The sequence below is a fragment of the Numida meleagris genome, chromosome 3 (genome assembly GCF_002078875.1).
Source record: "Numida meleagris isolate 19003 breed g44 Domestic line chromosome 3, NumMel1.0, whole genome shotgun sequence".
Taxonomy (NCBI): domain Eukaryota; kingdom Metazoa; phylum Chordata; class Aves; order Galliformes; family Numididae; genus Numida; species Numida meleagris.
Window position 1 is genome coordinate 98,182,627 of NC_034411.1, and position 27,197 is coordinate 98,209,823.

The window sequence follows — 27,197 nt, forward strand, 5'->3', positions numbered from 1 at the left end:
GAAATTAGTGAACTACTAAAAATTAGAATATAGAAAGGATATTGCAGACAAAAGACATGCCTGCACTAAACTGTACTTAAGTCTGTGAGCAATTATGCAGACCTTTCTGAAACAGAAAGTGAAAAACTATATCAAACAGAATCTGCCAAAGGAAACAGAATTACACAGGCTAAATTACATCTGGTCAGGACAAGGTAGATGATCAACAAATATTTTCCCATCTGCATGCAAGCAACATGCAAAACATACACCATGACTGAGCTGGGCTGTCACCGAGGGCTTCAGGGGAGGGGCATCTGATAGCAGCAGGATGACTACACAGGCAGGCCTTTTTGTTTGTGCCTAAATTGCAGGGTGTGGGTGGTCATGGGGAAAAACAGGGTGTCTGAGGAGGTCAGATCAGAAGCAGACATGTACCTTGATGTGACTCTGAGCTACCTGTGGGTATGACTTTTTTTTTTTTTATTCTATTAAATAGAATTATTTTCTGTATTTTCTGACCAGGCTTGTGTCTGCTTCTTGTACTGCTGCAGAGCTTCATGCAAAACACCATCTGCTTGCCTAGATTTGCTTCTAAAAAAAATAATTCACCTGTTTCAAACAATGAGCGAGACCCTTCGCTTGTTTAAATCTACAGGGGTCACTGGCTTGAACAGGATTATATTGCTTTGTGTGAACTGAGCACTGGGCCTGAGTTCTCTTTGTGCATGATCTGCTGAGCACAATGCTGCTAACCTGCAAATAATAGTAAAATGAGCTTATGTTGCTTTTTTAGGCAGAAGCTGCTAGGTTTGAGACCGTTCATGGTCTGTAGATTTGTCTGCGGGCAATTAACTGTAGGGTAAGCTGTAACAAGGGTAGCGGGACTGGGGCAAAGTCTCTTGACAAATTCTCAGGTTTGCATAACAGTATATGTAAAGCATACAGGCTGCCAGGACAAAGGCTTTCTATTCCAGGATGGGCTAGACCCAGTGAAATGGATTCACTAATTTCACTGAAGTAAATGATTTCCATGGACTTATGCAAAATGCTTGTACATAGGAAACACTGATGACAAATTTATGGAGCAGGGATAAATAATTTTCACAGTGTGCTAATTCCTGAATACAGGAATTCCTGAATACAGCTATTTTATCAAAAAAACCTGAAATATAATTTTTTAAAAAAAGTTCGTGTTTGTAAGTGCCAGTCCTTGTAAGCTTTTATCATATTGTGAACAGAAATCTATGGACACAGAGATGACCTTCACTGTGTTTTATATAAAGGTAGAGTCTAGACAGTAGTAGTGGAGCAGAGAGAGTTGATTAGGGTTTCTTTTGTAATATTTTAATACTGGACCCACCAAAATTGTTTCAGGTTTCTGAGTTCAACACTGAATTAGATTTCCTTACAAGTGATCTTTGCCTCCTGAGAGCCATTCACATACATCACACTTTTTGGCCAGATTACATATCCATAATAACCTCAGGTGTTTCACTTGCAAAAAGCTTGTGTGTTTTATACTTAGATTCATTTATGTTTTAAAGTCTTTGTTCAAATGTCTATATTTAGATGCTGAAGCTTCCCATTAGGGTAAAATTACAGTTTTTGCTTAGCTTTCCACAAAACAGGAAAAATCAGAAAAAGGACACATCCCAAGTATGCAGGTTGCAGTTCCTATATTCAGTACTTCCCTTTCAAAATTCACATTGGCTGATGTATTCTTTGTCACACCAAACCTAAGTTTAGTTTTCCAAATAATTACTTTTAGATTGATAGAAATGAAGTTCTGCTTAATTGCAGTTCTAATATAACATTCATTAGCATGTTCAGGGATCGCTTTGCCATGACACCTTTGGAGAGATGACACTTGTTTTGACATCAAGAATATTTGACGGGAAGCATTTACTACTGAGTTATCATGACACTTATCCCATTCATAGAAATTTGAACATGAAACTGAAATAAAATATTGTCATGATTTTGCAAAGGTAATCATATGTACTGTTTAAGTACTCCAGATGCAGAAATCATAAGTGAATCCTATTCCTTACACAACAACCCATAAATATATGCATGCTCTCACATACGTGAAGAAAGATAGCAGGTACCAATCTGAAATAAATGACAATATTCCTGCTCTAAATGCTTGACTCAGAGGCACCAGTGAGAGTTTTACACATGCCCTGAGCCTAAACCAGGAGAGTGAACATGTTTAAATAGGAGAAAGATTGCAGTAAACAATTTTATATACTGATTAACTACTTGGACTCGATGCAAGTAATTAAAGAGCATTTATTGTCCTATGACTGCATCTAACTTTGTCTCAACTTGTTTCTAGGATTTCAGTGCAATCTTTATTATTATCTTTATCGGTAACAATATAATTTTGAGAATAAACCATCCCGGAAGCAGTACAATTAAGTTAGTTCTGACAGCACAACTGAAAAATTGTTTAAATCAAATATAATCTTTAAGCATTGTGATGTTACAGGCATTCAAAGGATGACTATACTTCAGATCCAGAACAAACATGCCCTTGTCATAAGCTGTAATCATTAAAATCCCAAGAGGAGAGATGCAAAGAAAATGCCACTAAGATGGGTTATCCCTGGAACAGTATCACCTCTCCTCCAAACCACATGATGCTTATTCAGAAGCTAAAGATCAGAGAGATTGAAAACCTGTGCTGCCAGGTGCTGCTGCCAAGCTAAGGTCTCACAGCACATGGGAACGAATGAAAAGACAGTGTGGAAAGACCTGAGGGCCACAGCTGTTGATCAGGCTTGCACTCTCCTTCCTGCCTTGCTGTTACAGAAACTCCAGCAGAGGGAAAGCTGACACACTTCAGCTGGAGGTGCAGGATCCAAACCTGTTGCACGGGCTGAACTGGGAAAAGTGGAAAAGTGCCTTATTAAGAAATACACAGATTTTAAAAATGCTGAAACCTGGATACAATCTACCATTTCAAATATTAAAGAATCACAGAATCACAAAATTTTAGGGGTTGGAAGAGAACTCTGGAGATCAAGCCCCTGCTAAAACAGTTCCCTACAGTAGGTTACACAGGAAAGCATCTGGGAGGGTGTTGAATATCTCCAGAGAAGGAGACTCCATAACCTCTCTGGGCAGCCTGTTCCAGTGCTCCATCAACCCCACAGTGAAGAAGTTCTTTCTCACATTCAGATAGATTTTCCTTTATTGTAGTTGAGTCTTGCCAAAAGAAAAAAAAAATGGCAAGTGGCAAGTAACACCAGATAGTGTTACTTGTATTATAAAACTTATTTATTTGCTTTACTCTCTCAATGGAATTACAAGATGAACTTCAGTCTGATCTCTACTAGTACTTGATGCATGTCCTACCATTAAAAAAAAACATTATACAAAATATCTCCGTATTTTTGTTTTCTCTGAAGCTGTGACATCTCTGCTAGTTACCAGGAAGAGGACTGGTATACACAGTAATGAGTTAACAATACAGTGAACCAGTCATGATGTGATACTTTACAGACTCCAAGCAGTAACTTTCCCAACCTTTTTGCTAAGATAATTCATATTCCTAGGCAATCTGATGTAGACATAAGTATGAAGAAAGCAAAAATCTTCCCAACAGAAGGAATTGGTTTCTGAATATCTTTTTAGGAATGAGACCGCTATTTTAAGATAACTGTTTTAGTTTGCAAAAGATACAGAAACAGCAAAGAAAATACTATACTCTGAGAAGTACAGCAGCTTTGTTTGGAGTTCTTAAAGCATATTTTGTAATATTTTGTTCCAAACAAACGATACTGAGCATCTTGCTTATTGCTGTGCTTTAAGAACAGTACTCTGGGCAAAAGCTCTTAACCATGCACAGAACTAACCATGCACTAGATTGAAGAAAAGGTAGCTTTTGGGCTGGAAGGCATTTCAGTCCAAAACAGGGTGGAGGGGTTTCCTGTGAAGGTGTATATAATTCTTCCTTTCTTGTATGTGTGTACATTTAAACAAAAATATGTATTTTGTCTGAGCAGAACACAAGCCTTTGTTTGAACATGTCTGCTTGGAACTCTGGGCTTTGGCTAAAGAAAAAGCATGTTGATGACCTCACTGTTATCTCTGTAATCTCATACATTCTGACTGCTTTAATTTACCAGCACTCATAATTTTCTAAGTTTTCTAACATTCCTTCTATGATGGAGTGATGGCATTGGTGGACAGGGGAAGGGCAACGGATGTCATCTCCCTGGATTTCTGCAAAGGCTTTGACATGGTCCCTCACCACATCCTTCTCTCTAAATCGGAGAGGCATGAATTTGAAAGATGGACTGTTCAATGGACTAAGAACTGGTTGGCTGGTTGCAGCCAAAGGCTTGTGATTAATGGTTCTACATCAGGGTGGAGGCCGGTCATGAGTGGTGTCCCCTAAGGCTCAGTCTTGGGACTGGTGCTCTTCAACATCTTCATCAATGACATAGATGATCGAATCGAGTGCACCCTCAGCAAGTTTGCAGACAACACCAAGCTGAGCGGTGCAGTTGATATATTGGAAGGAAGGGAAGCCATCCAGAGGGACCTGGACAGGCTGGACAAGTGGGCCCATGTGAACCTAATGAGGTTCAACAAGGCCAAATGCAAGGTGCTGCACTTGGGCCGGGGGCAATCCCAGGTATTTATACAGACTGGGGGAAGAACCTGAGAGCAGCCCTGTGGAGAAGGACTTGGGGGTCCTGGTGGACGAGAAGCTGGACATGAGCCAGCAGTGTGCGCTGGCAGCCCGGAAGGCCAACCCTGTTCTGGGCTGCATTGAAAAGAGGAGTGGCCAGCAGGGAGAGGGAGGTGATTGTCCTCCTCTACTCAGCTCTTGTGAGGCCCCATCTGGAGTACTGTGTACAGGCCTGGGGCCCCCAGCACAAGAAAGACGTGGAGCTCTTGGAAGGGGTCCAGAGAAAGGCCACTAAGATGATCAGAGGGCTAGAGCACCTCTCCTTTGAAGAAAGGTTGAGGGAACTGGGCTTGTTTAGTTTGGAGAAGAGAAGGCTCCGGGGAGACCTTATTGTGGCCTTCCAATACTTGAAGGGAGCATATAAACAGGACGGGGAATGACTGTTTACATGGGTGGATAGTGATAGGACAAGGGGAATGGTTTTAAACTAAGACAGGAGATTTGGGTTAGATATAAGGAGGAATTTTTTCACTCAGAGGGTGGTGATGCTCTGGAACAGGTTGTCCAGCGAGCTTGTAGGTGCCCCATCCCTGGAGGCATTCAAGGCCAGGCTGGATGTGGCTCTGGGCAGCCTGGTCTAGTGGTTGGCGACCCTGCACACAGCAGGGGGGTTGAAACTCGATGATCTTTGAGGTGCTTTTCAACTCTGGCCATTCTATGATTCTATGATTACAGATTTGGAGATAAATCACTTTGTAATGAGACTGGACTTGTAGAAGTAGACTTCCATCAGTGTTCATAGATATATTTAGCCTCCTTTGTTTGTCATTTGAATATTCCTCCCCTCTTTTGTTTTGGCCATGTTTGGATCATAGGAGTCAATGCATGCCACTGTTACTCAGTACCCTAGTATTTTGATTCCTGGGATATAAAGGAAGCACTGAGGTTTTCATGATTTGCAAGGCTTGATGTGGATCTAACGAGAAAAGAAAGGCTCATTTAAAAACTTTCATTATCAAGACATGTTATATTCTGAGAAGGAAAAAAAACCTCACTTCTTCAGTAGTTCATTGGCTACAGATGCTACAGATGTTCCTTTGGGGAGTATTTTTCAGTGAAGGGTAGGTAGAAAACTGTGTGTCACAAAACCAAGTCCAAAAGTAGTTGGTACAAAATCAAATTTGGTTATGCAATACAAGCCCTGATGGCATGACAGCTGATAAGTGTATTAGCATTAGAGATGAACATTTTGGTAAATGATCAGTACCTCCTGCCCTGCCTCTGATTTCATTTGTAGCCATTCCTGGAAAACAGCAATCCTACGTTTGACAAAATAATCCCCACAGTTTCCCTTTTCACCTGTCACTCCACCTTCTCACTGACTTAGACTTTATAGTCCTTTATAGTGCTTTTGAAGAGCTTGTAATCCTCCTGAGGATGATGTCATCATTCACCTCTTAACAGTGAGGACAAAGAAGGAAGATAAAAAATGATGTCAGAACAGTGTTGTGTAACATCTGTGTGACTGATGGAGTCAGCAGACAATTACAGTCCTGGGAATTGTGACCACATGGAAAGCAGAATCCAAAATCTGAAGTTGGCAAAGTGCAAGGAGCTCCGGTGGGGCAGATTTTGCAGCTGATGCAGGCCAGAAGCATCAGCCTAAATGTGACACACTGAACATACTGACAAAAGCAAGATGGTTTCGTATAGAATAAATAATAAATTTGTCCTATATGGATTTATGTTGGATAAGGATGGCATTTTTACTCTTTTTGAGGTTGTTTTCTACTCAGATCTTCAAGAATCTCACACTGATACAATGGGAACAGTCCACCCCAGAAACAGACAAAGCAAAACCAGCAGGACAGACAAATGTTTTATAAATCTCTGTAACTTCTGCTTACATCTATATGCTACAATAACCGCCACTACTGTGCCTTCAAATGACAGCAAAAATGAAATGCCAGGTAACTGAAGGAAAATAAAAGGGAAAAAATACAACCGAGATGGAAGATTCAGTAGATCATCAAAGGTACTGTAGGTACTGTATAAAAATACCTACTTACTTAAATTAGGAGAGTTTCTATTTTATTAAGATGATGGGACATTTAATTAGATAATTAGAGAGCCAGAGTTTTTAATGCTTACCCTGGAATAAAACTAGATCAACTCTTATAGTGCTTATACAGCTTATACAGCTTGAGCTACTGAGTTTATTACCAAGACAATCAGCACCAGATTCCAGAGCCATATTTGCTTATGAATACATTATAAATTAGCTAAAAGCTCAAGTTCTCTATTTATTGAATCATTTTGACTTGGACATTGTGTATGCATTAACAATTGCAGTCATTCATAACCCAGGCACTATATGCCTGAAGATGAATTCCAGTTTAATAGGGGAAATGCCAGGCATTACAGATAATGCATTAAATAACTTTCTGGTCTGAGTCATTTTGCTGAATGGCCAACACACTGGCCAGGAAAATCTAATGCCCCAAGAACTGAAGGCTTTTTTTTTCTTTCCTTCTGCATAAACGTATGCACTGCATTCTAGTAATCTGTACTTGAGCTTTATTAAACCTTTCTATGCTTTTTGACTTTTCAAAACTCAGTTTTATTGATTAATTATCAGAAGACTACACAGGTCAAATTTCTTGCAACTTATCTTTTCATAGTAACTATGATCCTAGATCCTAGGCTAGAAGCATTGTGCCAAAACCTTATGCACACAAACTAAACTGATAAACTGTAAGTTCTTTGGGACAGGAATCAAGAGTTAAATGAGTCATAATGGCTGGATACAGATCAGTGAAGGAATGGAAAGAAAAAACTTCTATGAGCAGGTCCTTTGAAAGTTTGCAGGCAATTGTAGAGTCAAAACATAGAAAACAAACTCATGTTGCCCAAACACGCCTCCAGAAACCTGAAAAAGGAGAAAATCACCTGAAATTCAAAACTTCTTCATTCTAGGGACTATTCTCTTGCAAGGGCATAGTACGCTTCCTGAACATACAGTGCAACACCCTCAGCCACGTAGTTCTGTGCATAACTTCAGTCTGCCTCTTAGGGATGGTCTGTGGCCATGTTATCCTCCAAACTATGCTCAGACATGGGACTGAGCCAAACCCACATCCATGACCATGCTAAAGCTTGTATAGCGTGGAAGATTATGTACTAGTGGTTGGTTCTCTAAATGGATGTAACTGATGAGAACAGTTGAGCTGAAGTGAGTTGAGCACAAGAAGAGTGAAGATTTCAGAATCAGTTGGCAGAAGTTGTTCTAGAGAAGTAATCTGAGGAACACTCTCCTCAACAATAACAATCACATCATCAGTAAGAACAGCAGGACTAAACTGAAGGACTAAGGCGGTGTCATGCTGCTAGCAGAATCTTATAGTTGCTGAACAAGAATTTGGCACTCTCTGCAGCATCTTACTTGTATCATGGCTATATTTGCACTGCAACATAGAAAATGTAACCTAGCACATCAAACCCTTAAAAATGTAGAACATTATTTGTGGGCTATTACATCAAGCAGCAGATGGCTCGACATGGTAAATAAGTGAACACAACCTTCCAACAATGAGGCTCTCATTTCTGGATTTCTGAGAGCAGCAGAGAAGAGTGGGTGGTGTTGAGGCTGTGGAAAGATAGTGACTTTGATTCAGAGTGTTACAATTATGTTTTTATATAAATACAGTAGTGAAAGTCTGTAGTGGAACAGTACATTAAAGCAGTCCTACACTGTGAGGGCTGGAGGATACCACTCACTCAGAGGGGACATAATACAGATCTGCATTCCACCATGAATGCAGCTGAGTGCTGGTCAGGATCCACTGCTGGCACAGGCACAGCTTCTTGTATTCACATCAGGGATGGGAATTTTCACCAGCACATCTCAGTGCCTGTAGGACAAGGAATTATGTGGGAAATGAAAGTGCAGGTATTCCTGGGCCCAGTCGCATATTGTTTTCTTTTTGGGAATAAGCAAACACCCATTTCGCTGTGCGCTGGCAGAAACTGCCTTCACTGAATTTTTATTCTAAAGCAGAGATGAAATTGTTAATGTAGTTCCGTAACTGGAAACAGAGAACAGCAAACAGGAGTTTGAGCTTCTGAAAGTGCATCAAGCCCATCATCCAGCAGCTCTTGTGCGCTGCACAAGGATTAGCCAGCAGAGTTAGAATTGCAGAAAGAACTGCTGAGAAAAACTGTTCAAAGGATTACAAGTCAGTGAGGGATGAAGGGAGACTGCAAGGAGATTGTTTTACAGTATGACTGGCAAGTTAACAGAACGCGGAAGATTTAATTGCTGATTGCTCAACAAGGCACTCTCCCCAGGCTCCTGCTGTGCTACAAGGTGGGGACCAAAACATGTAGGCACATGAAAAACACCTCGGAAAAAGTCATTTTCAAGCCTAAAGCCAGCAGGTCTTCTCCAACTCATGTATGAACTTTGATCCTTCTTTGTGCATGTTCCCCCCCTCTTTTTCCTATGTCTTACTGTTTCCCGATCATTTGTTTGGCACCTCGCACCATCCCCTTCTGCTTGCTGTGAGAGATACCGCTATCCGGTAATTTTTGCAATGCACATCTACTTCCCTATTTAGCTGCACCCCAAGCTATCTCCGTTCTCGTCACTGCAAGCTTGAAACAATGACTTTAAGTGAACCAACGAAAAGCCACCCCCACGTAAAGGGCTAACAGCACACGCCGTGGCAGCTGTGTAACCGACCTGCCCTCATCTTCTGGTTCGGCCTTTAGTACAGAGCGTTCTAGGCCTGAGGGCACGGCTGGAGCTGAGAGAGAACACAGCCGCAAGTGACGATGGAAAGGAGTCTCCCCGCCCGCCCACTGCGCAGCCCTCGGGGGCCCAACGTGCACCGCCACCCTCGGGCTGTTTGCCGCCGGCTTCCACGCCTCCTCCTCCGCTTCGATCGGCGGAACAACGCCGGCCCGCCCCCGCGTCACACCACCACCAGCAGGCCGGGAGGCGGGTCCGCCCCACAGCCCGACCGGGGCAGGGCCGTCCCGGGGAGCCCTTCACGCCGCCCCGCAGCGGTCCCTCCTCCGGGGCGGCACCGCGAGGCTGTGTCGCCGTGGCGGCGGCGGCGGGCGGCGCGCACAAAGGCGGCGGCGGGGAACGGAGCGTAGCAGCCCGAGGCAGCCCGGGTTTGGCGGTGGCTGCAGGGAGGTGCGAGCTGGGGATCGGGGCTGTGCGGGTGGGAAGGGTGGGCGCGGACCCGCCGGTGGGTCCGGCCTGGGTGGGTTGCCCGGGACATCACCCGGTCCCGGCGGGGCAGCTGTTTCGCTTGCTGAGCTCTCTGATTCGCCGCCGTTTGGCAGGCGCAGCTCTGGAGGTGGCATGATGAGCGCGTCACCGGCAGGGCCTGGCCGGCAGGGTGCCGACTCTGTGCATAAAGCTGAATTTGGGTGTTAGGAGTCTTTTCTGTCATTAGTCTCTGGTTTGCTTCACGATCTAGAGTGCTTTTTTTTGGAGTGCTTTGTTTATTTTGTTTTTTCGGTGGTTTTATCTGTGGCTGTGCTGTCTCAAACAGCAACTACTGGCAAATGCTTAGTGTCTGTGGATAAGGTTTTGCTATCATTTTGTCAGTTAGAAGCCAGATGCTCCTGTTACAGAGCCTATTGCCATGAAAGGAACTGGAAGAGAAGTGAGGAGACAAGACAAGGAGAAAGGTTCAATAATGTGATGGTTTTAGGCATAAAGACATGAAAATAGCTACTGATGCCTTTAGATACATTCTGGTAGCTCATATCGCCTGTCAGCATCTGCTTACCTGGCTCAGTGTGGTCTGGTTGTGGGGGAGCCAGGCAAGTTTCAGACGTTGGCCCTTTTCTGTACCTATAGATGTGCAGATGTATGTGTTGGTTTATCTGTTGTGCACACATATGCTCAGCAATCATTAAAAACAATTGAAATACAGTAGGCACTTACTTTAAGCTCTGAAAATACAGCAATGCAGTTAAAAAGAAAATTTATTTTCCACTCCCACCAGAAGAGAGGACCCCAGTCACATGAGGAATCAGCACAGAATAGAGCTGCAGCTGTGCCTCTTCTCTCATTTGTGTTCCTGCTCTGACATTGGAACAGTAGCCCAGGGCAGCACGGGACATGATCTACAATATATTCACCAGTTGATTCAAAAGCTCTTGGTTTCAAGCATTGGTTTGTAGTTTCAATTTGTTGTGAAGTTTGATCGTATTTGTGCAGTATCAGTTCAAGTGGGTGTCAGACCAGTTTGTATGGCTTTACTGGTCCCCACCAGGGGAGAATTGGGCGAGTTGGGAATGTGCATTTGGAAGGTTGGTGTGGAACCACAGTTGTGGACTTAAGCTGATCATGAATTAGTTCTGTTGGGCTCAGGCATGCTGTGGGACAAGAGGCCAGTCTTGTCCTCCTTCTGTTTGAATGCCAGGATTCAGTACAGGCATGTTTGTAGTCTTCAGTTTGACTCTGTGATTTCAGCCACTTTCAATGAAATATGCTACTATTTATGGGGACTTTCTCAAGTATTGGACTAAATAGTATTTCAAGTAGGAGAGATTGTGGTAGAATCTCAGCAATAACAAGTGGGTAGTCATTGGATAATCAAAGCCTGTATCTGTGAGTAAGCAGGTTCTGGGAATGACTTGCAGCTTGGTAAATAACTTTGACACTTGATCTGTTTGACTCTGTGGACATTATAAGAAGTCACAGTCCTCGACTAACTCCAGAGAGGAGTCAAATAGTTCCTAATAGAATTAAGCCCAGAGTAATACCAACCCTGAAGTATTTCTGCTGGCAGGAAGCAGAATGCTCTTACTCTGGTGTTGGGCCAGCCACATACAGCATGTTCCTTTCTAGTTTGGAATGAGCAAGTGACTTGCACCTGTTCCCAGATGACCAGAAGCATTGTCAAATCACCTGTAGGAATGTGATCTGTCTCATGCTGCTGTGACTACGGTGAGATCTGGAAAAACTGTGCATAATCAGGTTTGGTCTAGAGTCTGCCATCCTATTAGTGAAACAACCAGAGTTGCACTGCTCAGAAGACTGTTCTGGAGTTATCCCCCCCAGAACTTGTTCATATCGGAAATGTGGCTGCTTATGGCTTCCTTCCAGCTTGTGTGTCCAGGTTCCCTTTCCTAGAGGGGATGGGAACTATGTTTTACTTAGCAGGTTTTGTCTGTATCTTGCTGCCATATGATATAGCCACACAGACAGATCCCACTTGAAACCAGTGGGAGTTAAACACACTCTATATCTCAACCTTAGTACTTGGACAAGATGACATGTGGATCTTGTTGCGAAGTAGGGACCTAAACTGAGGTTTGCTGCAATCCTACACAGTGCCATCTCTGCTTCTCTAGGGAATGTAAGTCATAGGATCATGTCATAGAATGTCGTGGGTTGCAAAGGACCTTAAGGATCATCTTGTTCTAGTACCCTGCTGTGGGCTTGGGTGCGACTTTTGGGTTCTAGCAGGGAGCTTATTAAAAAAAAGTAGTGTTGGGGTTCGTGGCCACAAGACTGAGTTGGATTGGTGTAGGAACCTGCAAGTAGTAAAGAAAAAGGTTTTTGAAAGACATTAGTGATTTTCAGAGTCTAACCAGAAATGTGTTTAAAAACTTAGGAGGTTTGGATGGGATGGTGACTCAGCATTAATGACTTTGATGATTTAATGACTTTTAAATGTTGACCATTTAGTAATAAATAGAAATACCTCTTTTAAAACAGTAGAGTATTAGTTTTTACAAACTTCTGTAGTTAAGAAGTCATTGTTAGTGCAGTTGCTCTATAGATATGAAGAGTTTATCCTTCCAGAGAATCTTATGGCAGTACTTTGTTATCAGTGTTTTAGAATGTAAGCTCTGATACAATAGAAGAATTCTATTAATTGCTGAAGAGGGAGTTGGTGTTCAATACTACAAACAAAACTGAGTTGTTCCAGAGTCAAGAAAATTAATGTTTGCCGCATAATAAAATGATAGCAGCAAGCACTTACCTAGGAGTCTCTTAAATGTTGCTGATTACTCTGCTGTGAGTGAGGAACAATTCCCTTGGAGGAGCCAAAGTTTGATCCCCAGATGTGGTCCAGTCTCTGTCAAGCTTCACATCTCCTTAACAGAAGCCAAAGGCAGAGCAGGGAACGATGTAGACCAGGCTTGAGAAGTTGTCATAGCATGGGCATGAGCTGCAGAGCTGCAGTGGTTTGTCTTAACTGAATGCTGTCTTGTTGGTTTCTGGCTCCCTTTCACCACTTCAAAGCTGAAAGGAAAATTTCTTAGGAAAGCTAGGGTCTCATAATGACATAAGCTATTAAATCCATATTCAAAAAGTTTGTCTGTAATGTGGTGTTTTCCTTTGCACTGCATGTTTGGTTTGTGTTACATTTACTGTTGCTGCATATCTTCTCATGGTTTGTGGAACTGCAGAACTCTGGAAAAAGTTGAAAAGGGACCTAAATGTTGCATTCGTGCTAATGCACAAAAGGATGCCAAAGGTCATTTGTGGCAGACAGACCAGCTGGCTCAGTCTGCTCTCATCTGTGCATTAAAGCTCTCTTAACCTTTACGGGAGGTAACTACGTTTAAACTGCTCTTTGGGAGTCATCCCTTGTCTGTCTGAAGTGGGGCTGCTACTGATGGGCCAAATACCAAAGAATTGCTTGGGAGGGCGCTTGTGTGGCAAAAATGTACCAGAAGTGGATTTTGTAGTTTGAATAGATTCAGTGTAGGTGATCAACTTATAATGATGGGATCTGTGATGTGGTTTTGCTTACTAATTAGGACATGAGCACAGTGACAGTGTCTTTAATTGCAATAACTTTCAGTGTCTTATTGTACAACATACAGCAAAGAAAGGTGGAATGGTATGGGGAAGAGCTGGGCTGCAAAGAAGGGACGTGAGAGGGTGCAATTACCAGCTTTTCCAGTGTACCTGTACAGTTTGGTGTACCTGTACAAAGGAAGCAGATGATTCAGGTGATGGTGCATTTGAAGTAGATGGGGCATCCAGTAGAGTTGGGACTTCAGGAAGGACTGAAGATGTTGTTAAGGCTACTCTTTGCTAAGTTAATTAGTTGAGTAATAAGGTAGCACCCAGCACTTTATTTTTCATGTATTTTCCACAAAATGATAAATCCTGAAAAATGATGACTGTCTTAATAAAAAAAAGTTGGAATTTTTCCCTGGCAGGAGATGCTAGTTAATTTGACATTAAAAATGCTGCTAGAAAATACTTCTAATTTCATAATGGATGCATCAGTTGGGGCTGTGCTGTGTTTCAGACCATTTGAGAATAATGGCAGAAGTATTATGGGCTGCTCTCACTTGTTGAAAGCTTGGATCAAAAGGATTCTGACTTTCCTAGCAGCAAAAAATACTTTATGCTCTGTCCACTAGCTTGCTTCCGTGGTATGAGAAACAGGTTCTGCTAAATCCAATGTAATTAACAATCAGGCTGTGGGTCTAACTCATGACGTAAACCCTGTGCTTACTGCTGAAGTCACTGCTGCCTGGTTAGTGTGTGAAAGATGTCTTGGAGCTGCCAGAGTGAAACATTGCCGCAAAACCACACGCAGCCTCTCTGGGGTTTGAGGAATGCTGGTTTCCTGGAGTGCTGACACAGTATTGCCTGAATGTAAAGTGGCAAAATAAACTTAGAAACTTTGGTCTCCAAACAGTCTCGGCTTTGGCGGGTATGTGCAAAAGTTAGGACAAAAGGCTCACGTCTCTCAGAGTCCCATTTCTGAACTGCCTCTCTGTTATAACTCCCTTTTTCTCCCTATGTTTGAAATATAAAACCATTTTTGTGTGATTCCCATGGGGTTAATCTGACATTCTCTTTTAATTCTGCAGTGATTTTATAGCATGGGCCAGGTTCAGCCCAGCATGGACTGAGCGTCTGCCACTAGCTGACAGTTTGAATGTGGCTTTTTTTTTTTTTTTTTTATAAGGATAAGAGGCTTGCAGTGTGTGGAAGCAAGCTGTGCTGTTCCACTTGGCCACAGAGCTTGAGGGTAGTGTCTCACTTTGAATTTACCAGCATAAAAACAATCTGTGTCCTAAAACAGGGCAGGCAGCGTGGCTGCCTTCGTCATGTACAAGAGCAGTTCTATAATTCTTTGAGGCGATGAGGAGACCTGCTGGTGTAACTTAAGACAATGCGTGAGTTCTTACATTTGAATTGTTTGCCCATAACCCTCCCAAAACATGAGTGTATGCTGTGTCCCAGCAAGTACTCCTCCACCAAGGAAAAGGAAGTTAGGGCTGTGTTGCACCTAGAAATTTTGTTGTTTATTCAGGCCAGGCTTTAACTGGTGTCAAATACACCATGTAATTTGGAGTCTAAATGTAGCCAGCTTTAAGTTTAATGCTAGCACAACAAGAAGTGTGTTTCTTATTGTGCTTTAGGTTAGAAAAATCCCCTATAGAAATTGGAAGTATTTTTCGAAAGCAAAGAGTTGATTAAAAAAAATCTACTTACAGTAACTGTGTGTGTGTGGTGCTGGCTTCTTAAAGAGCTCAAATAAGGGCTACCAAGATAATTAGGGGGCTAGATCTTATGACTTACAAGGAGAGGCTGGGAAAGCTGGTTCTGCTCAATCTTTAGGGCAGTCAGCAACCTATTGGGAGTACAGAGGAAATGTCCAGGATTTGTTCAGAGCTACTGAGTGATAAAACAGGAGACAATGTGGGTGCAAGTTGTGGGAAATTCTCGTTAGATACTTGGTAGAAAATCCTCAATACGAGGATGTGGCAAAAAAGTGCCTGGTTGAGGCTGTGAGATCTCCATCCTTGAAGGCAGTGAGAGCTCAATTGGCATTCTGGGTCAAGCTGACCCTCCTTTGAGCAGGTTTGTAGTACAGGGGGGCTGCAGAAGTCTCTTCCAAGCTGTTGTTCCAAGAATTATGACGCAGCACAGGGTGTATCATGAGTTTAAAGTTCTCAGTGAAACAGCTCTCTGTTGGATGTACGCTGAGGAAAGTATGTTACTAATGTACTTATTGTAGGAGCCCAGGATGCTGCTGCCAGTTGAATACTGGAGGATTGAATATAATGATTCTTTGCTACCTAGTTTTCATATATTGTCTTGTCAGTGTCACTTCCTAGATGCCTGAGTGTGGATTTATGGATTTCATCAGTTAACATTTTGTGTAGCGCCAAATACTTTGAAAAAGGTCAGTTTTCATTGCATTCTTTTAATAATTTTCTTTTGTTTTTGAGTATAAATCATTGTTAAAAATCAGTGCTATTTTTGAATCATTTCACACTTGCATCGTTCTGTTGTTACCAAGAGAACACAGCTGAAAGAAGCCTGTGTTGGAGCTGCTGCTTAATGCGTGCTGTGCAGCTCAGTGTGGTGTCTGTCTCAGACAGAGCTCAATTCTGCTCTCATCAGCAGTGTGAGTTTTACCATTGCCTGCCCTCTCTCTTGATGTCCAGGTGATGTGCAGCCCTGTAGAGGACTTGTATGGCAGGCATTCTAAGCATGTGTACTGAGCCCACAGAGATATTCTTGAAATCACTATCTCAGAATCTGCAAGAGTTATTGGAAAAATAAGGAAAATGATTAAGTCCTTAAAGTTTCTAGTGTTCTGGAGTGTATCTGCTTAAACTCATTCATGTTTCGTGAGCCCTCAAAAGACTTTCTGTGTTTATGAGCATCTAAGTATGCGTGCTGCCTTGTGTAGGGACTGTGTATAATGAGGATATGCATTAAGAAGGGAGAAAGTATGCTAATTGGGAGAGGAGGGGAAATAAAGCCAACCAACCAATCACTTTAACCATCAACATGTTCCTAATTTTTAATAAATCTGCTAGTACTAAAAAGATATTTTAAAAGATTGGTAGAGTTGCATTTAGAAAGCACTCCAAATTTCAGAAGCTCTGGAGTGCCAAACCATAATGCATGCCTTTTGCGCATGTGCCTTACAAATAGGCCTTTAACAGCAGAAATCTCAGCTAAGTGGGAGAATAGTCTTTGTCTTTAACACAGTGAAAAATGAGATCTGCTTAGAAGCATCCTATCCCCTGCCCTTGAAAGCCTGTAGAAATACACGAGAAAAGTACATTCTGTATTGAGAGCACAATAAATGATAGGAGATGTTTTGTTTTGCAGCAATGCTTTTCTCTTCAGAGATAAGTAGAAACTCTTACGAGCTGCGGTCTAAAAGTCTGAAAGCTGTTTTGAATGCAGCTAATGTTATGAACTTCTGAAAGTTGTTATAATTCTCTGAGTTAAAAGTTCTCTTTTGCTTTTGCCTTTTAATAGCTCTCTACACATATGTCGGCTAAGACATCCTGATTTAATATGACATTATTAATTTGTGAAACAAGAGAAGAACCCATTGCTGGAATCTAAAATGTTTTGATCTCGAACGTCTTTAAAATATGAAGCAGGGCTCCAAACCTCATCTGTTTTATCTGTTGCCTTTCAGGTCCAAACCATGAACTACGTTGGACAGTTAGCGGGGCAAGTGTTTGTAACTGTGAAGGAGCTCTATAAGGGGCTAAACCCAGCCACGCTGTCAGGATGTATAGATATAATTGTTGTACGTCAGCCAGATGGAAATCTTCAGTGTTCCCCTTTCCATGTACGCTTTGGGAAAATGGGAGTTCTGCGTTCAAGGGAGAAAGTGGTAAGAAAATTGACACTTTGGATATACTCTGTCTGTGGTTTGACTCCAGTAGTATGAAATTTACTGTATGCTAGACAAGGGTTTTTTCAGACGTTCTTTGTAAAGTGCTCAAATTGTGGCAAGGTTCACATAAAACAGTTATTACAGATTACTGCACATCTGAGCATAATTTATAAGACATTGACTGTAATAATAAAAAGGAACCATGGAATGTGTAACATGTATTTTTCAATAGAGCAAAATTTTGCATGTGCTAATTTGGATATATTCTCAATTTCATTAATGACTATGTAGTAAGGCCCCTTTGTTTAATATGTGCATTGGTGTTTATAAAAAAGGGATTTATAATGAAGTAATGTTTTCAGGTAAAGAATATTAAGATCATTTGAAGCTAGAAAAAGCAGCGAGGACTTTAGATAAATGTAATCACGCTGAATGACCTGGCTATACGGTATCAGATGAGAAGTTGCCAGTGACTAATGCATGACAGATTATTTTAGGAAATAATTCATAACCACATACAGTCTGAGCTGAGACTATATCTGTAATTATTCTGCAGAAAAATTCCAATGTCATCATTCTTTTATTCTTACTTGAATCAAAAAGAAATGCAAACATTTAGGATGGATAACAGTTGAAATTGTTACTATGCCAAAAACCTACAATTTCATGAAATATAACTTAAATGTAGGGTTGTCCAAGTATCCCTCTGTAAATACAATGAAAATGAAGTTAGTGGCAAAAATGGTTACAAGCAAAGAGAGAAATCTTCCTGAGAAGAAATGGAAATGGTTGGTGCTGTGCAGCACTCGGATAAATGTGTGGAAAAAAAATCAATATGTGGATTGTGTAGAGAATAAAAATCAATTTTTGTTTTTGCTTCTCATAGTACCCATTTAATTAATTTGAAAGGCAGGGTATTAGAAATTTACATGTGGAAGCACTTCTTGCACACTGCAAAATTAGGCTGTGAATGAAAAGGGTGAAAAGATTTATGTGGCAAACGAAGCATCTAGAATTTCATTTAAAAAGATCCAAGGCTTTATATAATGGCTATAAACCTTCCTGAGGAGCAAGACAACAGTGAGCTGAACAAGTTAGGGCAGCATCCCTGAAAACTGATGGCCTTGTGAAGGGTGAGAAAATCCCCCGCCCCTTCACAAGTGCACTGGAGTATTTGTTGTTTCCTACGAGGCTTCTGACGCTTCACATTTTTAAGAATGTTATTGCCTTTCAGGTTGACATAGAAATTAATGGAGAGGCTGTAGATTTGCACATGAAACTAGGAGACAATGGAGAGGCTTTTTTTGTCCAGGAAATGGATAATGACCAGGTAAGAGTCAGAATTCCAGTTTGTTAAAACACAGCGCTCGCTCTTCAAAGTCAGTTCCGAGTTTAGAGATTTTGTTGAAAAAGATATTCATTCTATAATTTTGAAAGTTTCTGGACATTTTTCTGCTACTGGAACTCAATACTAAACCTTTTTTCTTTTTTTGAATTGCTGAGGTTGGAAAAAATCTAAAGAAAATCATCACATAAGTAAAAATTATGAGCTTATACGTGTGTCAGTGTGTGAACAGAAATAGCACATATGCAGTTCATGTGATCCAAGGGTGTGTACAACAGAGGATGATATTATCACAAATTCTTTTTTCTCAGAAATCTTGACTTTGAACACATACACTCAGTAGACTGCCAGTATAAAGTGCACATGCCCTGTAGATGTTTGTGCACACAATAATTCTGGTACGCACTGAAGACATGATCTTGCAGCTACAATTCATGAGTAAATGTATTCAAATGAGAATTTCTGCTGTTGAGCTGTGTAACTAAGTACTAGTCTATGTAAGTTACAGTCACATTTGCTTTGAGTAGCCCATGTGTGAAGTAATTTAACAGAAAAGCCCTTAATTTTTGTTACTGTCCAAAGTGGAATGAATTCTCAAATTCTTCTGCAAAGTGTAATGATACTAGTTTCAGGTGATATTTGTGTCCTTGCACAATTTGTATCTCTGGGTCTTTATATTTGTCTTCTATTTGTTAATAGTTGTTGAAAATGCCTAGAAATACTTCCATTAGTCTTTAGAAGTAAGTATATATGTTATTGCATAAGAGGATGCTTGTGTGGCCTAGAAATAAACTGCTCACCTATCTGACTAGGATCTTCATCTGATTTTGGAAGAAGAGTTGGATTTTACAAAATGTTGAGATAAAAAAGTAGAATTTCATTTCTACTCTGCATCTTGCATTGAGTGAATAGATATACGTGCTGTAAACTGGTTAATTGTAGATGCTGAGAGGATCTGTTTCGTTGAGAGTATTGTTCTTGGTTTGTCTAAGGAGAGGCAGCTATAATTTCTGTTGTGTTATAACAGCTAATTTCTGTTGTGCTATAGGATCTTGCTGAGCTTCCAGGTATCAAATCATGGTTACTTTTCTGAGGGATAAATGACTTAGATGTTGATGATTGTGTATGGATTCTAGAACTATATTTATGACTGACAGAAGAGCTAAATTTTTTCATGGTTTGGACTTCTTCTTTCTCAGGAGGTAATTCCTTATCATCTCTCTACATCCCCCATTCTGTCTGAGGGAACTGCTTTGATGGAAGCTCAGCTGAAGAGGAACTCAATTGACAGGATAAGAAACCTGGACAACAGTGTATCCTCACAAGTACCACCCCAAGCTCATGGATCCCAGCCTGGTGGTGAAACATCTCCAGTCTGTAGCTCTGTGAAAAAGAGGAGGAAAAAGAGGAGGAAGTCTACCCACAAAATAGACAGCTTAAAAAGAGAAGACAATGGAGACACATCTGAAGATGAAGACATGTTTCCTATAGAGATTAGCTCAGAGGAAGAAAAGGAACCACTGGACAACTCAAGGTATCACAGTGGAACAGAGATTTATGATGGAAACCTAATGCTGGGTTAATGTTCCGTTCTATACCTTCTGACAGTAATTTCTAGGTTGGTACATGTGGCTGATGAATGTGTTTCTCTAAGAAACAGCTTTTGGCTAGAAAGCTATCAGGAATACTACTAACAAAATAATGAAAATGACACTGAAAATAAGAACAGTCTTCAATCATGGTGTGGACTAGGAAGGTGTAAGTCAGATAACATGTCTCTGTCTTTTTAGTTCACGTTACACTAATTTTTTGCAGCAGGTGTTTTCCCCTCCTTGCTCCTTTGATTAGCTATAGTATATAACAGTTTAGTAATCATATATGGTTTTTTTAATGTCACATCTTTCCTTGTACCTTAGGATTCTTGTTCCAGATGTGTTTGTTGATGAAGTATCTGATATAAAGGCTCCTGCTGTTTCCACTTATTCTCAGTCTTCATCTTACCCTCGTTCAGATGGAGAATGGTCACCTCTTCAAAGGTAATTTCTGTGGTACTACAGTTCTAGATAGTCTTCCTTTTTTCATTAATTTCTTATATACTAGTGCTACATGAAGTCTTATGAAAATTTTGCTATTGAACATGGTCACTGTCAACTGCTAGATGAAGTCAGATGGTGTACAACAACTTCAGGTCAGTTCTGCCCTAGATTCAACAAACACATGCGTACAAATTCAGGCTCACAAATTCTGAAGAATATGTATGTGCAAACAATGGTATAAACAGATGCATTTACTTAGAGAGGATGCATGTGTTGTGAAAGCTGAATCTTTGCCTAATGCACACACTTTCTAAGGTCTTCAGTGAATGCAGACATGTAAAATCTTAAGCATTTTGAGTGTACTCCTTTTAAGAACTTGTAAAATTGGAGTTGATATACAAAAATAACTTTTTTTTTAAGTGAATGTTTGTCTGTTCCTCGTGTTTGGGAAATACCATCAAAAATTGATGACTTTTCACTTGTTGTCAGTTCCTTTCATTAAAATACGAATGAGGAGTGTGTGTGTATGTGTGTCTGTGTCTGTACACACATGCCCTGCATCTCCATGAAGACTCTTGAAGTGGGGCAATATCAGTAAGACTTCATGGTACGTCTTATCTTAATGAAATGCCTCTGTGGCTGAGGAATGAAAGAAAGAAAAGCAAGGAAATTATTTAAGAGGCTTAATTTAGATGTTTTATATTACATTCTATAATAAACTTTCTCCACTGACTGTAGAGCTTACTGAGATTAGCTGGTCATAGTATGTGTCAATACCCTGCCTCCTCAGTGGCCTCTTTGTACTGTATGTTCTGTTTGTTTCTGGATTGCAATATCCTGGATTTTGAAAACTCTAGATGTAAATTGAGTATTCATGTAGCTAATACACAAAGAGCTTATGTTAATCAGCACTAGTTGTGAATAATGACACTTTTGTTTTTTTTTCTTACCAACATGCTGTGTTGTCCAGTAAGCCTATAGATTGCGCAGGGCAATCCTCTCTTCTCACTGTTCCAGCAGATGGAGGCCTATCTAACTCTTGTCCTCATCAGTCTTCTCACTTTTCTCCTCCAGACAGGTAGAACAGTTGTTCTCCCGCTTTTCTATGCTACTCTTTAATCCTTTCAACACATTAATATGCTGTTGGCACATTAATTGTACATGAACTTCACTGTATTTATAACTGCACTCATTGCTAACCCAGACACTTAAGGAGACTTTGAAAACCACTTCCTCTCTTCTTTGTGAGCATTGACTGGAGGTAGCTTGCCTTGAATCACACATTGAATGAGGATAGCTAATGTATTCATAAAATCAGGACCCTGAAGAACTAGTTTAAAACTAAGCTGATTACTATGATACCAAAAAAAAAAAGGTGGAAGAACTTAGTGAATGAAATCTTGCAGTCCTCTGAAAACTGGCATTTCCATGTGTCTTACTACAGTCAATGTATATTTAAATGACATTTTTATCCAATGTTTTTTCCTGAGAAGTTTACTTTTGCTGGAGATGAAAAAGTGAAAGCAAAACACAGCCCTCAAAATTGAGAAATAAAGAAAGCAAAATTTGTAATGGGAGGAGCCAAGTGTCAAAACAGAACCTCTGTTCTCTTGTTGCCTAGTTTGGAGAGGGGAAGACTCTGCATGGTGGATTGGAATGGGGTATGTCTTAGGAGGGAAGATGGTACAATGGGTAGAGCATCTTGCCTAAAGCTTGGGAGACCACAGTTAAGCCTTTGCTGTCGTGTGGGCCTCCTCTGACCTTGGACTCTCTTACAAATCTGAAAATGGGTACAGATGCTTGTTGATGGCCCCGTATTCAAGGTGTCTCAAGGTTCTGCAGCCAGGCCCTTTGTTTCCAGTCAGTGGAGAGATGTTACAGCAACTAACCATCTAAAGTATGTGTCTGAATATTATCTCTACAGTTCTCCTTTAATGCTTTGAGTAATGAATCAGGCTAAATTGCTCACTGCTTATCTCAATTTAGATACCATACTAGGTACCTAAGGCTATGTAAAAACTGATAATCTTGAGGGTTTCCCAGCTTGGAGATCTGCTCTTTTTAGCCTAATTATGTTGCAACAGCTAGACTATGTGAAATCCTGAGGTTGTCAGGGATGTTCTCCTCAGTATTTGTCATGAGAAGATAGGGCACGTGCACAAGTGGTCCTCAAACAAATAAAGTGCCCTGTATGGCTCCATCAAATTTGATCTGGAGTTCAGCTGTCCTGCAGTCTAGACATACAACTAAAGTGCCGTAGTAACTGGTCTGAATAAGGCCCTCTCTGTGTCTGCAATTCCTTTCCTCTGTGTGAAATCAGAAATGCTACTGTGACCACTCAAAAGGAAGTTCAGAGGCTCTCAACTGTTGTTCTGGAATGTAAATGAGGTACATCCCTTTTCTTCTGCCTATCTTTTCCCAGTTTATTTGGGTTTATTTTCCCAGCACTTTTTTGCAGATCACACTGCTGCTTTATTGGGCTTTCCTTGCTTTCAGTCGGAAACACTGCTTATTATAAGTGTGGTTTGCTACTATAGAGCTGCTAGCCACAGCCCAAGTTCCTAATTCTTTGTCATCAGACTACATTCAGTGCATGCGCAGCTTGTATGAAGAAATCCATAGGTCTGGGACACCAGTATTCAGTGTTTATGAAATGTGTATTAAATATGCTGACGTAACTGATTGAGCTGAATTTGCCTTTCTTTGAACTGCAGTATCTTTAGCAATCTGTACAAGGTGGGAGAAATTCAGCTGAGCTAGGTTAGTGCCTGACTTGAGGACAGAAGAACTGTATGAAAGTCGAGGTGTAGTTCAGCCTGAGTGACAAATGTCTCGGGTGTAAGAAATAAAAATCCTTTGGAGTCCTTTATTTAGGGATGTTCTTCTAGATTACTGTCACTGAACTACAAATCCTGCATGATCTTACGATTCAGCTTTATTGACCTCCCTAGTGCAAGTGTAACATTAATCCAAGGTTTGATTAGATATAGTATTTTTGGCCTCTTCTTCCATGTAACTAGCAATAGGACTAGAGGGAATGGCCTTAAGTTGCGCCTGAGGAGATTCAGGTTGGACACTAGGAAATACTTCTCTGAGAGAGTGGTCAGGAGCTGGAATGGGCTGCCCAGGGATATGGTTGAGTCACCAACTCTGGTGTTCAAGAAATGTCTAGATGTTGTACTGAGGGACATGGTTTAGTGGGAAATATTGGTGATAGGTGGACAGTTGGACTGGGTGATCTTGGAGGTCTTTTCCAACCTTGGTGATTCTACGATTCTGTGATAGCAGAGCAAAAAAAGAAGTGATTGGGAGCTTTATTAGTCTCTAGTCTGATGTTACTTTGGTAGCAATATTTGGAAGGAAATAGCAGCTAAAATAGTCCTTGCACAGATAAAGGAAACAAATCTGGCATCACATACGTGGAGGCAGAACTATGCAAACAGGCAGTAAACAAGCAAGACTGTAGTTTGCATAGTTGCCATCTGTACACATAAGCTGCAGAGATTACTATTGTTGTTCCAGAAGGGTATTATGTGGGAAGAGAGAGTAGCTGCTGAGTGTTAAACAAGACAGCATATGAAGAAAAAAAAAGCGTATTTCTCTCTAATGGAACAATAGCTCTCACTGGGAGGCCACTAACTCCATGCTAATGTTTCTGGGTGGCATGGAAAATCCCAGCTTATGTTCTAGATGATCTAAAAGATAAGAATGTTTTAATATTCTTTTTTATAAACATGTATGCATAAGGCAAAGAAGGTAATTTATGGTCATGTTTACAGTCTGATTTGATATCAAACCTTTTACATTAAGATGCCATTGCAATGATAATTATGGTCTGCTCTGAGATTGTATTCGTATTTGTACAGTATAAAATGGGAATCATGCTTGTGTTGAAAATTCAGGAGATGGTGTGCGCTCTGTTTTAGGAGAGTGGGTAGCCTTTTGCATCAGGAGCCTTCTCAGAGTAGAACTCTGTGTTAATGTACACTGTTTATAGCACTTATATGTGTATGTCTGGCAATAAATGTCATGGTTCTTCTTCACTTAATTATGTGTGCAAGGAAACTTTTCAGAAAACATTCTGGAAAATGCAAGGTCTCCCTGCTCCACTCCTTGGTCTGTGTTCTCACTGCAAAATGCAGTTACCAGCTCAAACTGAATTAATGACTGTGTTCTCTTATGCTGGCTGGATGAGTAAGAAGGGGACTTGAACTCAATACACCCCAAAGCCTAGATAGAGGATTTTTTTGAAGTAAACTGTAGGTATTTTGAAGGTTAAAATGTGTGTAGTGCACAGATTAACAAAGTGTTACCACCACACTAACCAAAGTTAGATTTTTGGGGCTTAAAGTTGCAGTAGAAGCATTATTGCTAGCTACGACTTCCTGAAGTTTCCAGGCTCCTAACATCTAAGCTTTCAGTGAGCCCTAGATGCGTATTGCCAGTCCTGCAAATTTGCTAGTGGGATAGGTAAAAGATGTTGAAAATGTCACCGGACACTTCTTGAATCCTAGGAGCTTGAAAATGACTTTTGCAACATATTGCATTGACCCCTTCATCTGTCAAATCTATGGACTAAGAAATATTTGAGATTCTTGGACAGCACTGTGGGAGAACTTCTTTGGTCCTTTTATAAACTTAATGGTTAAATCATTTGTAGCTAAAGAGTGTTCATGTTTCCGTATTCACGGTATGTGTTAGTGCAGCAGAGCTAAAAATGAGCAATAATGCAGATAATTAAGTTGATAATATTCAGATCTGAAATTCACAGGTCTTTCAAAGCTATTTTGTGTATGTGTAAAGTAGTTATCTACCTGTGAACAGTGAGTTCCCTAACATGCTCTATGAAACTGCGTTGCCCTATATTGAAAGAGCAAAGCTATTTTGGTTATTCAGTTGGATTCAGTTTATTTAGAAGAAGGTGAAAGATAAACACGAAGAACTTAGATTAGATGTAGAAAGCTTTGTAACAGTGAAGGTGACTCAGCTTTGAACCTTTGATCTACGAATGTTGTGGGTTATTTTTTTTTCCTTGTAGTTTTTGAATAAAGATTGCATGAATATACCAATGACTGCTCAAACAGCCATAAACGCTGTGGCTCTAACAAAAATAATGGGCTTTCTTCAGGGAATTCTGGGTGAAATTCTAGGAGTTGCATTATGCAGAAAGGCAGAGTAGATAATTACCATTTTTCCTTTTACCCTTGAAATCAGTGAATAATTATTTATTAAAGACTAACTTGACTTCATATTATTGACTACACATTAAAAATGTGCTACAAACTGATAATTTCATGATTAAATAAATGATCAAATATTTTATATTCCAATAGCAGCAAAACAAACAGTTAAATATTTTTCTACTGGGAATGCTCAAATTCCTTGTGCACTGCTCCTCCTATAAACGTGTATATGGGGATAGAAATGAACAAGTCAGTAAAAGGAAGTAATAAACTGAATACCTTTAGATTAATTTATTATTTAGTCACGGTAAGGTGTCTTCTTGATCTGAGTGAATCACTTCTATACTTCATGTCCATTATAACAATACTAACATCTCTTCATCTACTGCTTCTGGTGCCATCCCCATTCCAAATTCTTTTCCACACATTAAAAACTCTTCCTGAAATGTTCAGGTCTGGTGCTTGTCTCATCTTTTTCATCTTCTCAAAGCCTACTTCTGTGATGGCAGCCACTAAAAAATGGCAGATGATGAGACTGCTGAGCGCTAGTCTTAAGATCCCGAACTGTTTGAAATGTTTTTGCATGCTTTCATACTCTCTCATTTGGCTGATAATAATGATAAAACTTTCAATACTTTGGTCTGGTGCATGTCAGTTTGTAAAGTGCTTACTGTGTCATGGTTATTTTTGGTTTTGTAGTAGTTCTGTAATAAGTACTACTTCTTTTTGTTTGTTTTAATTCAGCCCATCAGGTTCACGTCCTCCTACTCCTCAAAGTGATTCAGAATTAGTCAGTAAGCCTACAGACAGGAGTGGACTAAAGAATCCTCACATGCACTGGGCCTGGGGAGAGCTACCACAAGCTACAAAGGTATGTGGTGCGATCGGTTTAATTCCTTGCTGGCATCTATTGTGCTTTGATTGGGCAAATGTGCTTATTTTATGGCAGGCTCCTGAATGGGGAAAGGATCCCATTTTCTCTTGAAATTGTAAAATTTTATGTAGGAAAATTGCATTTTGCTCCTAAAGGGCTTTAGATGGAAATTAGGTGCTTGGTGTTAGCAATTTGATTCATGAAAATTAAAAGTAGCTGTTTGAGTGCATAAGTATCCAGGAACACCTGCAGTTGTCCGCTAGTCTTCCCATGCCCAGATGTGCTGCTTTCTTGGATGACCTGACCTGCTTGGTGCCTGTGTCCAGCCTGAGGCCATTTGGCTTTTCAGAGGGCCCTGCTAGATGGCAGGATCTGTGATGTGCCAGCAGCATTGTCTGCCAAGCTGCACAGAAGCCATGTGCAGCTGAGTATGCTGCAGGTCAGGTGTGGCTGGATCCTTATGGGAGCTCTTGAGTCAGAGC

The 27,197-nt window shown here is 40.7% G+C and overlaps 1 protein-coding gene across 4 annotated transcripts in view; it reads left to right on the plus strand.

Moving 5' to 3' along the window:
* LPIN1 (lipin 1) overlaps positions 425–27,197 on the plus strand; it is a 54,582-nt gene continuing 27,809 nt past the window's right edge. Inside the window, exons 1-8 of one of the 4 annotated variants that reach the window (XM_021391294.1) lie at positions 9,688–9,824; positions 15,733–15,813; positions 17,074–17,274; positions 18,512–18,607; positions 19,822–20,156; positions 20,539–20,658; positions 21,629–21,736; positions 26,586–26,712. In XM_021391294.1, coding sequence (XP_021246969.1) covers positions 17,083–17,274; positions 18,512–18,607; positions 19,822–20,156; positions 20,539–20,658; positions 21,629–21,736; positions 26,586–26,712 — 978 coding nt within the window. In that variant the 5' untranslated portion in view covers positions 9,688–9,824; positions 15,733–15,813; positions 17,074–17,082. Of the gene's footprint in view, positions 445–9,553; positions 9,825–15,732; positions 15,814–17,073; positions 17,275–18,511; positions 18,608–19,821; positions 20,157–20,538; positions 20,659–21,628; positions 21,737–26,585; positions 26,713–27,197 lie in introns of those variants that run through there. The other 3 variants (XM_021391293.1, XM_021391296.1, XM_021391295.1) reach the window with 3 other exon arrangements.